General features: G+C 36.1%; 1 protein-coding gene across 3 annotated transcripts in view; it reads right to left on the bottom strand.

Moving 5' to 3' along the window:
* FERMT2 (fermitin family member 2) overlaps positions 1 to 12,571 on the bottom strand; it is a 114,323-nt gene that overhangs the window by 10,849 nt on the left and 90,903 nt on the right. For all 3 annotated transcript variants that reach the window (XM_006894358.1, XM_006894357.1, XM_006894356.1), the window contains 4 exons: positions 5,092 to 5,317; positions 4,894 to 4,996; positions 3,375 to 3,482; positions 349 to 483 (listed from right to left, as the gene is read on the bottom strand). In XM_006894358.1, the coding sequence (XP_006894420.1) occupies positions 349 to 483; positions 3,375 to 3,482; positions 4,894 to 4,996; positions 5,092 to 5,317 (572 nt within the window). The remainder of the gene's footprint in view (positions 1 to 348; positions 484 to 3,374; positions 3,483 to 4,893; positions 4,997 to 5,091; positions 5,318 to 12,571) is intronic.

The raw sequence follows: 12,571 nt of genomic DNA, 5'->3' as shown, positions 1-12,571 counted from the left end.
ATTTACAGAGATTTTGGATTTCCATTCATTCATTCATTCATTCATTGTTGCACTTTTCTCCCTGCCCAGCCCTCTCACCCCAGTTCCCTCCTCTCTTTGAAAAGCAAAATTCCTTCTTTGGAATACTCCCCTGCCCCCCTCCCACGGCCCTGAGTAAAAAAAAAAAACACAAACTCTTCCTGAAATTTCCTAAAATGTCTGACATCTCTCAAGTATTACATACTTCTCCCTACCCCCTTGGTGAGCATTTATTTAATTTACAAAGACAAGAGCATCAACACTTAAGAAATTGTATGCTTAGACATGATTAACTGAAATTAAAACAGTAGATAAAAAGATTAACCCTACCAAAATTGTTGATGTTTTCCCCCCTTCCAAGGTAATTTCCAAGTCTGAAAGGGCAGCATCAACTTCATCAACTTCTTTGTCACTGTGATTCAAATGATTCTCTGATGTCATGATTGACAGTTTATTGATATGATACTAAAATAAGAAATGACATTTTATTAAAAGTACTGTATTAACTTTGGAACAACTTTACAAGGAAATTACTATCTATATTCAATGCTTTTGATTACCTAATTTAATAAGTGCCTATTAGCAGAACAGTAGGAAAATCAAGGGTTCAATATCTGAAATTAACATCCTAAGCAGGCTTATAGTATCTATATAATATCTATAGGATGTGGGGTCTTTGGGCATACACAAATGAATTACTAGTTTTGGAGGTTTTAAGCAAGTGCATACTTCCTTCCACCAAGCTCCGTATGAACTTGTTTTGTCAAATCCCACCTATACTGATGAAGAGAATATTCATAAAATCATTTGTGGAAATGGTTAACTACGATTACCTTACATTATCACTAAAAGTTACTACTATTATGGTGAGAGCTGAAGCTTGTGTTTTTTTTCTTTGCTCTCAATCTCAATTCAAGTTGAACCAATGCCAGAACCAGATATTTGCATTCTTAAAACATAAAAATAAAGATAAATTATGTTTACATATGAACACACACATATATTAGTAGTGAGTGGTAATTAAATCTCTACATACAGACAGAAGAAATCTTTGAGAAATGGCTAGTTATAGCTTTCAAATTGAGTCCTTGATTAATGCAAAGAGTTAGAAAGCTGCAAACTTAAAAGCCTACAGTTCTATGATGAAACATGTAAACTGGAATCAACTCAGTAACAAATTGAACCTGACTTTTCCACACACTCAGGTAAGTGCAGTCTAAGGGACTTTACCCTATGGTGCTTAGAGCTCTGGTACTTTTCAAAGTGCTAGCTGACTGGATTTACTGGATTTAGGTATCAGGCAGCTGTGGGCTGATGCCTCTTATTTAAGTCAATCAGGACTTGATGGGTGAGCCTTTGTATTTAAAAGGCAGTTGGGTCCTCTTGCCAGAAGCACTCAAGCAGTACAGAACTGGTCTGTCAGTTTGCTGTCCTGAGGTAACTTGGGGTTGCCATGATGCTGAATGTTGTGCCACTAGTGTCAAATGCTGTAATTGTTACACATGGCAGACACTGTTTGGTCGAGTTCCCAATTAAGACAGGCTTGGAGGCAGGACTGGCATCCATTTCGTAAACAACATGCCTTTGGAAACTCTATGAACATTAGAGTAACAATGACAGTTATAGAACAGGTTTCAGATCTTTTGTTCAAAGGGTTGCTATGAGTCGTGCTCAACTCAATGGCACTTAACTATAAGTAACATTACAATCTGCTCAAGTATTCAGTCAGTGAATAGAATCTATTCATATAATTATTATTAATGAACGATTCAGAGACCAAATAATTACCAGTTTCCTAGCTTTAAGATTTAGTTTGTCATTGGCTATATGCATTTTAGTGGCGCCAAAAATGACATACTTACAATAGTAGAAAATTCCATGTCTGTAAAAACAAGGTGCATTAAGGTCATCATTAGTCTGTGGCCCCCAAATTCAGATGGTATTAAGAATCATATGTAGAATAGGTTTAAAGTTTTGATCTCTAGGTTTACCTTCAGAATTTTGTTTTACCATATCTAGGATGTAATCTAGAGTTTACATTTCTACTAAGCGCTTTAAGTGATTCTGATGCAAAAGGTCCATATGAATCATACTTGAAGAAATCCTGGCTATAAAATCCTTAAAATCCAGTTTACATGGGATATCTATTAAAAGTTAAACACACTTAGACCTACATACTTTAAAAAACAATGTTACTAATTTACCTATTATTCTTTTACATTTTATTATCCACAGTTTCTCACTTTGTTTTTATTGTTTTACCTTGATTTTACTACAAGAATTAGAAGTCTTAAGTGAAGGACATGTCCTAGTATATGCTTTCTCAAACAGAAATACTATGTATTTCCTCACCATTCTCCCAACCTAGTTTCTTTCATGAATGTTGGAACATATTTTAAACAACTCAGGGGATTTGTTGTATAAAATCCCTTATTATGTTTAAATTTAGGAGGATTATGCTTTGGATACAGTCTTTGTAAATTAACTGAAGTGTTTTTACTGTACTAAAATGAACTAGATTAGCAGGCAAAAGAGAGTCACTACAGAACCTTGTTAAAAACACCATGATACATGTACTGACCAGTACAATGTGTGCCACACATTGTAAGCATCTGCTGGCTTTTTAAATTATAAAAGTAAAGCCCTTTCTTAAAAAAGGGACAAAGAACAATGTACCAAAATTCCACAGGAAAATTATAAGCCCTTATTTAAAGTTAGACAACAGACATAACCAAAACATAAACTTTAAATATAAGAGTTCCAGAATTTAACTCAAATTCTTCAGATAGTATGTATCATAAGATTTCTATCATTCTGAATCAGAAGCATAACCCTGTCATGACCAAATTATTTTGAATTTTTAATTGATATCATATGTTTTCATAATAGAAGACACACTAAAATCAGGGAAAATTTTTTTAAGTACAAAAGATTTTGATAAAATTCGGTGGGACATGTATCTCCCAAATAGGTGCCAGTGATAGGATTGTTAAGGTCAGGGATGTTTCTTCAGACTCAAAGTTATACAGACCTCTTCCAGGGAGCAGCAAGTACAACAACAGTGATTGTTGTATTATAACACTACTACAACAGCAGTGTCCTGAGAAGGTTAAGTTCTTAATGTGATTTTATTTCTAAGGGAAAACTTGGTAGCTTTAAAACGTAACATATACCTGCAAGTGAGAGGCTCATTTTATTTTGTTTTCTAAGCATCTACTCAAGTCATTTGCCATATCAGGCAAAAAGTAAATTCTAGCTATTAAACAAACTATCTGGATTACTATGTCATTTCACAATTTTGAAATAACTTGGTCATTTACTTCCAGAAAGTCCCATTTACTGAGTCTCTCACCTACCTGTAAAGCTGCAAACATCATCATTTCTTCTTCTGTGCACTCAATTTCTTCTAAGAGAATAGCCCATTTGGCTTGCTCATAAAGCTGGTTGATTCTGATTGCATCATACTGCAGCCAACAATGACAAAAATGCACATAGTTCATTTGTAATGTTTCTTTAACATGAAAAAACCTGACCATTCATAGTTAAACTAAAGAAAATAATTGTTTTTCTTAAACCTTTGACAATCAAGTCCACTTAAAAAAAGTCAAAATAATGTGTTAAAATCCTTTCTATTACGAATAAAAGTAAAACTGGTCTCTGCCTACATGAAACAAGAAGAAAGAGTTAGGCATAGAAGAAGGAATGCTGGGCCAATTGCCTCTGAGAGAAACTTCCTCCTTTGATATTACGTCAGGATTAGATGTTGCCCACTTAACATTACTAAACATTTTAATTAAAGACTTATGTAAAAATCCTGATCAAAAAACAGAAATGCAGAGCAGAATTTCAAATTCTCATGTCTCAAGATTTTCTGAAATCTTAAAAAACCCTTGAAACTATGCTCCTAAAGCCTTAAAACCAGTAATAGTTTATAGCTTAACTAGGTAATTCTTAAAAGACTGTAATAAAGCTCAAGGTAGATTCTACCTATATGAGAGCAAACTGACAACTAGCTAGGAAGCTTAAAGAGCAGTGAACTTATGTTAATCAGGAAAAAAACAATTCAGAAAAGGAGAGTAAGACTGTTTATAGAGCTCAGAAGTAATCAATTTCACTAATGTGTATATGTCAAGACCTAAATTCAAACTTCTTGCCACCGAGTCAGAAGTGAACCACAGCTGACCCTGCAGTAGGTTTTTGGAGACTGTAAACTACAAGAGGTAAACTGCCTAACTCTCTCCCTCAGAGCTGCACAGAGGCACCTCCTTTGGTTAGCAGTACAAGTCCATACAGACTACAGCACCAGAATTCCTTCTGGGGAGATAGAGGGAAAAATGTGTAAGTAGAAACTGTTTAACTGGTATGTTTTGCTGTGTATACAGATGAGATTTAAAGGTTTATTTTTAGAAGTGACATTAAAATACATCCAAAAGATAGTTACTCAGTATTAGAAATGAATTCTGTATAATAATTCCAAGGGAACAGGTATTTTTTAAAAAAATATTAAGAGTTATAATATTTAACTTGAAGACATTAAATTTTAATGAGAGGAGCCCGCCTCATTTTCATCCCACAGAGATCAAACTGCTGACCTTACGGCTTAGCAGCCTAACACTTAACCTACCACACTACCAAAGCTCCTGGTACCAAACTGTTAACTTTGAAAATAGAAATTTGTAAGAGTTTCATTATGCTTCCAACCTGCTGAAACAGTGTACTTATATAAACTGCAAAGACTTCTGCCTTGAAGCTTTTGGTTTTTATGGTATTCAAGATTTGCATAAAAACAACTCCTTACCTCATTAACTTTCAAAACCAAAATCCATGTAAACAGAAAACCAAAAAAGGAAAGAAATCCCTCTAGACCCTTGATACCTTTGGATTCAAATCAAAAAAGCTGTAATACTTGAATCGGAGCAGCAAGGCCTCATTTTCCTTCACGTCTTGTTCCATAAGAGAGCGTGATGAATCAAGCCACCTAGTTAAAAGAGCAGTGAAAGGCAGATTTAATAACATATTTCTACCTCTACTCGGAGAAGGAAATTCTTCAATTATTTGTATTTTAACACTTACCCTTGGTTAATTTTTGCTTTATCAAGAAGAGCTTGAGGCTTAAACATTTTAGCCAGGATTTCTGGTGATGTGATTGGTTGACTGATGGCAAGTATACCAGGATTTCCTTCTGACAAAGCACTGTCACCAAACCAAGCAGAAGTTGGTGACAAAGGGCTTCCATCATGAGCATCATAAGTGGGAGTCATTGTTTTACTATAAAGTCCTGGGCTTGAATATATACTTCCTAATAAGTAATATGAAAAAAACACTAGTAAGTATTAAGTACTGAATTTTAACTTTCAATAATATATGCTCTAATGATATTAAGCACACTGTGAATCTAAGACTCATTCTGGAAAGAAAGCTTAGTACATTATTTAACCTGTCTTGAAAACATGTCAAATTAACTTGAACTATTCATGTAATATTATGATATGAAATAATAGACTGAAGAATAATTTAAGTTGGTGGAAATTCTGAGGGAGAAATCAGTTCAAAAGAATTAATCAGAAGATAAGAATATAGCTGAAGCAGACAGACCAGCACTTTTGCTTTTATTTGTGGCAAGGCTCACCTTTCAGAGGGCCAATGTAAAGAACATCAGTGCCTATAGGAAAGGAAAGAAAGGAATTCAGAAGGTAAAGAAAAGACAACAATAGAGGACAGAAACAAAGAAAGAAAAGAAACACTGAAAAAGAAAAAATGTTTCCTAATTGTGAATCATAAACCTAAGACTAAAGAACAACCTCACAAGCTACAACTCTGTTGAAGTCAACAGAATCAAGCTACTGGACTGTCAGCCTCTAGTAGAAAGTACATCCACATTTATCATTCTTTGAAATCCAATTTTAAAATGCTCAATGTAACTGAACAAACTCAGATGAACTAAGTGAATAATCTGGTTTTCCAAGTCACTAAACTGGTTCTAACAGAATCAAAAAGAATTAAGATTAAGGGCAGGTAGTCTGTCCTAAAAGATGCTAACAAAGGTCCATGTTACAATTAAACTCCAGAACGAGGCATTGTCCTGTTTTCTGGTTCCTTAGTCTAACATATAGTTAGCATATAGTTGAAAGACCACACTGAGTAAATCTGTTGTATTAGTCAACTCGTAATCTTCCTGAAGTATGAAATGATAAATAATATAAATGATAATAATTAAGGAAATTGATTCTAACTCGAACTTTTAAAAAAATTTCAAAATGTTACTGAATAAAAGCATCACTCCTCTCCCTCAAGGTCCTAACTTTGTTGAGTATATGTTCTTTTGTCTTAATTTTGAATATGTAATAGGTGCATCGTGTTATTGTGAAAGAGCACAGTTGACTCTTATCTGATTCAGGAATCTGCTTAGGAATCCCTCCCCTTTAACACAAGAAGAGTGTTAATTATCTGGGAAAAAAAGTGGTAGTTAAAGCTAAAAATTTCTGTTGTTGTTATGGCCAAACTCTGGGAAATTTAGTGACAGAATTGACAGTTTTGCTACAATCATATCATGTCTTTAATATGTATTCATCCAATTTTATTCCTGAGACAACTTGCAGAATGCAAGCAAGATCTGTTAAACAAGCAACAAGGAAAGTAGTAAAACTTTCCTTTTTAAGTATCTCCAAAAAATACTGGGATATTGGAGACTTTAAAATCTAGCACCTGAAACTAGGACATTTTTCAAACTTGTTACAATTTTGTGGTATGCCTTTGTAAAAGGGTTAATGTTTACACATATTATTGAAATGGCTAACAACATTCCTCCAGCTCAGCTAGACCAAAAAAAAAATCATTTTCTGATGGAGTTCGAGACAAATGACGTGCAGGAAGATGTATCTTCTAGGATGTCACAGCAGAGTCTCCTATGAATCTATTTATAAGTTTATTAAGCATGCTAGAATAAGGAAAGCTTGTGACTATCATGAAATAGTTACTACTGATCAGTAAACATCAACAATTTTGTCACATTTCTAAAACAAAATGATGCTATTATTTGCCTTTGTGTCACTTGCAACTCACTGCGACACTATGTATAGCAGCTGTGATGCCTGCCCTGTCTTTAGCCAGTCTCACTTGACTCTGACACACCTACCCTCAGTCACGGTATCAATCCATCTCATCTGGGATTTTCCTCTCCTGTGCTCCCTCTACCCTTCTGAGCATGATGTCCTTCTCTAAGGACCAGTCCCTCCTGACCACATACCCAATGTATGTGAGACAGAAGATCAAAATCCTAGCCTCCAAGGAGAAATCTGGTTTCACCCTAAGACGGACCTAATTTGTTTTCCTAAAAGTCCATGATATGTTCAGGACTCTTCTCCAACACCACAACTCAAAGGCATCCTTAGTCACTGTCTAGTTCTCTAATGCATAGCAAGTAATTGTGAAGACCACGGCCTGGATGAGGTGCATCTTAGTCTCTAGACTTACATTATTGCTTCTCAGTGCTCTGAAGAGGTCCCTGACAACAGATCTTCCTAAAGCAATTCACCTTTTGATTTCCTGACTGCTGATGCCAAGAGTGCTGATTGTGGAACCAAGCAAGATGTAATTGTTAACAACCTCAATCTCTTCTCCATCTGTCATGGTGCTGCCAGGAGGCCCAGTGGTGATAATCTTTGTTTTCTTCATGTTGAGCTTCAATGCATATTAAAGACGACAGTCCTTGACCATCTGCAGCAAGTGCTTTAGGTCCTCTTCAATTTCAGCAAGTGAGGCTGTGTTAACTACACAATGTAGGTTGTTGATTCTTCCTCCAATCCTGATGCCACATTCCTCTTCATAAAGACCAACCTCCTGAATGATCAGTTTTGCATACAGATTGAAAAGGTATGGAGACAGGACACATCTCGGATGTACTTCTGTCCTGATTTTGATCCATGCAGTGTTTTCCTTGCTCTGTTCTGAGGACTGCTTCCTAGTCTGAGTATAGGTTTCACAAGTGATCAGGGATACAAAACAATAGGTTCCCCTAAATCACACATTGATTAGAATCTGCTCTCCAGTTACCATTTTTTCCTCTAAACTATATATACTTCATCGTGACAGTTTTATTTTGTTAGGCACCACACAATACTAACTCAACTAATATTCCCAGTATCTCTATTATATTTTAGATAGGAAAACTGAGGCACTTATGACAACTTAGGCAACTTGTATATGGCTAAAGAGTTGGTAAGCTGCAGAGACAAGTTACAAATCAAGCAGACTGACTGCAGGTATATAAACTGCCTCTCATGCATCCTAATTTATTCTTAATTTTGGGTATGTATGTAGCATTTTGTTCCTGGTGTTACTGTTGTTACTGCAATACACCAATCAATCAATAAAGTAATTTTTATACTTCTTAATTATAGCAGCAACACTGGGTTAGGAAGTACATGCATTTTTTTTCTTTTTAAACAAAATAAAGCTTTATTTTTCAAAATGTACAGTTGGTTGGAACTGTTCATGCACCTTCACCAGCAGCTGGGGCATTGCCACCCTTGGTGTCTCTGGTGTAAATTACTTGAGCTCTGTGTTTTGAAACCTGCTTGGTAAGTCCTTCACTTAGCAGCTCCTGAAGGGCTGCCCTGGCCAAGGAACTGCAAATGTTCAGTCTCTCAGGGACAACAGGAGTTTATAAGCTTAAAATTGGGAACTTTCTTTATAGACTTATGTGGCTTTGTCACACAAGACCAAGTTACTGAACTTGTACCAATTTTGCCTCTGGACCACTTCTTCTTGGTCTTGCTCCCAGATCTGTTCACTGGATCTCTGTTCTTGGCTGCCTTTCCAGTATCTTTCTTTTTCTTGTAGTCTTGGGCCAGCATTGTAAAGCTCCGAGAGGACCTACCACAAATGTGGTCTCGTTAATGATGGAGGACCTGTACATGCATTTTAAATCTCTCTTGAATCTCAGTTCAAGACAATTCAAAGTAGCATAGCTTACATTGTTATGTGCTGTCGAGTTGTCTGTGACTCACAGCGACCCTATGTACAACAGTCTTAAACCCTGCTCTATCCTGTGCCACTTTCACTGTCTCCAACACACCCACCCCAATTATCTCAGTCACTGAATCAATCAACCTCATAGAGGGTCTACCTCTACTGCGCTGTCCCTCTACCCTCCAGTGGTAAGAATCTTTGTCTCTTTGACATTGCGTTACTATCCATATTGAAAGCTGCCTTCCTTGATCTTCTACAAATGCTTGAAGTCCTCATTTTTCAGCAAGCAAGGCAGGTTATTATTAATGAGTCTTCCTCCAATCTTAATGCCACATTCCTCATCATGGAGTCCAGCTTCTCAAATAATCTGCTCAGCATACAGACCAAATAAGTAGAGAGGATATAACCCTGATGCACTCCTCTCTTAATTTTAAACTACACAGTGTTCCTTGCTCTGTTTGCACAAAAGCTCTGGTTCTAGAAAGAGGTTTTGCATGAGTACAATTAAGTCTCTGGGATTCCTGTTCTTCTCAATGCCAGCCATGCACTGTATTGTTAGTAACAAAAACATGGGTTGCTGAGGTACACAGAAAGATGAACTAGAAACTATATAAAGGAGAATTGTTTAAAAGCCTAGAATCAATTAGTAGATGTTAAAATCTTTAGTATTCCGTGGTATTTTAATACAGTAAAATTGAACTGGCAATGTGATTACTTTAACTCTTGCCTATCTTTTAATACTAGTAATAAGTACATTTAAAAAAACTTTACATAAAATGCCAATCTTATACCATTCATAAAAACAGGTCAGCCATCAACAAATGAATGGATAGAGAAGCTGTGGTATATTCACATAATGGAATACTACATTTCATTGAAAAACAAGGAACTCATGCAATATTATTCAAAATGGAATGTCCTGGAGGACATTATGCTGAGTGAAATATCTGTCACAAAGGGACAAATACTGCATAGTGCCACTGTTGTAAAACAGGACTGACATCGGGGTTGGGGAGAGACTAAGAAAGATGGGTTCAATAATGTATACCACATTGAAACAGATGAGGGAGAAAACTGTTTAAAAGGGATATGTGACTAGGTATTTTTGTCATGACAGGAGTCCAGAATGAAGGCTGCACAGTGGAGTAGACCTGGGGGGAGGGACTGTACAACAATGGGGAAACTTTCACTTTTCAAAGAGAAGAGTGGGGTGGGGACAGGGAGAAAAGTGCAACAAAGAATGAATAGGAATCCAAAGTCTCTGTAACTTGTCATTAAAATTTTTTTTTAAAAAAGAAAAATATCAGGTCAATTAAAATAACAATGTTATCAAGTCTGTTCCAATTCACAGCACTCTCAGTACAACAGAGTGTCTTATGATACTTGAATCCATTGTAAAGGATTCTAACAAATTGCACTTGCAATTGTTTGTAACAGGTATAGAAAGCAATCAAGAAAAGTTGCTTCTTCAGCAAGTGACAGGATACAAAATAAACATACAAAAATCAGCAATTCTACTTAAAATAACTTTCGCTAAGATAAAATATGTGGGAATAAATCTAACTACAGATGTGAAAGAATTATACACAGAAAATTCTAAAGCACTATTGCAAGAAACCAAGAGACCTCCACAAGAGAAAAAAAAAAAGTATATTTATTAATGGATAAGACGACACAACATAAAAACATCAATACTACCCAAAGTGACCTACAAAGTGGACTGCCTTCCCAATCCCAACTCCCAATTTTCCTTAATGCAATGGAAAACAAATAACTTTAAGTGAAAGAGAAAGATGCCTCAGTTAAACAAAGCTTACTGAAGAAACCTACACCCAAGCCTTGGTATCGAAATAGATTAGTACAATGACAGATAGATATACTAATGAGACCTAATCTCAAGCCCTGGTATCAAAACAGCTTGGTGCAATGACAGACTACCAATATCAATGGGCCAGACCTGAGAGCGCAACAGTAGTGCAGTCTGTAGGAAATTGCATGTGGTTCAAATTCTCCAATGGCTCCCCAGGACAAAGATGGGCAATCTCTCATGCCGAATTTAGTTTCAGGAAATCAGTGGAGGGTCTATTATGAGTTGGTTCTGACTCCATGGCAATGAGTAACTGATTCTCTCAGAATATATAAAGTATTCTTAGCTATTTTATGTAATTACAAATCATATACTCTAGAGTATATAAAAATTCTGAAAACCCTCCTTTGTGTTTGAATGTCAACATTTTTATTCAAGAAATCCTCCCTTTTTCCTATAATTAGGAGTTATAAAAGTGAAACTAGATATCCATTTGCAGAAAAATGCAAAAAAATTACAATTTTATAGACCATGCAAAAAAATTAAACTCAAAATAGATCAAATTTCATTGTCTCTGACACACCTACCACCATTACCCCAGTCACTGAATCAATGCATTTCATCCAGGGTCTTCCTCTCTTGCATTGTTCCTTTCACCATCCCAAGCATGATGTCCCCCTTTCCAAGCACTGGTCCCTACTGGCAATATGCCCAAGTATGTCAGATGGAGCTACAAAAATTTGCATTTTCACTCAATTTTAAAGACATCTCAGTAAGCCATCAAGGAACATGTAATCATGGCTTTTGTAAAAAAAAAAAAGACTTGAACTTCAGCTAGCAGACTCACAAAGACAATTAGGCCACAATAAATCTACTGACCATCCAAGAACAAACTAATCCTCCTGAGTCTATTTCAACTTGTAATAACCTTACTGGATAGAGCAAACCTGCCCCATAGGGCTTCGAAGCTTACACAATCCTTAGGCAAACCAACTGCCACACCTTATTCGCACGTACCAACTGGTGAATTCAAACCCATTGACCTTCTGGTTAGCAGCCAAATGCTTCTAACCACTGTGCCAACAGGGGTCTAAAGTGATTACAAAGAAATGCATATTTAAGATTTCAAGATAAACAGTTTAAGACATGAACTTAATTTTTTATAATCCCTACTTTAAATGACTTTTTAAAAAACCAAGCCCAAAACTATTTCTTCTGGTTGAGAGAAAAATTCACTTATAGTGTATCTTTAAATATTAGAATCACATATGCACAACTGATAAACTTGCAATTCAAGAAGCATACAGGAACTGCAGAAAACAGTGTCTGTTTCCTCACTGAAAAATGAAGACCATCGCTAATTCTCAACACAAAATCTAAGAGGAATATTTGTAAAAGAATGAGCATAATGTCTGACATCCTCTAGGCATGTCATATACTAAGACACAGAGAATAGGTGCTATTTTATTTGGAACTTATTTTTTCATTATTTGGACCATTAAATGACTCAAAAAAGCAGGTGTTTTTCCCATTGGTATATGACATTCAATAGACTACAACACCTTTTTTTTTAAAATATATTTTTTATTGGGAAAAACATATTGGGGGTACAAGGAGGTGAGGTTTGGGGGCAGAAGGGTGAGGATGGGCCAGAATGCAGTTGCAGAGCTGCACAGTTTGGCTGGTGGGGGGAGCAGGTGAAGGAAATGATGAGGGTCCAGTGGGGACCAGATGCTACAGAGGAATGATAAGCATTTTCCAATAGTAATTAAACCA

The sequence above is a fragment of the Elephantulus edwardii genome, unplaced genomic scaffold, assembly GCF_000299155.1.
Source record: "Elephantulus edwardii isolate Elephantulus edwardi_28Jun2011 unplaced genomic scaffold, EleEdw1.0 scaffold00140, whole genome shotgun sequence".
In the NCBI taxonomy this organism is placed as follows: domain Eukaryota; kingdom Metazoa; phylum Chordata; class Mammalia; order Macroscelidea; family Macroscelididae; genus Elephantulus; species Elephantulus edwardii.
Note: the sequence above shows the minus strand (reverse complement) of the source record. Positions and strands in the feature narration are given on the sequence as shown.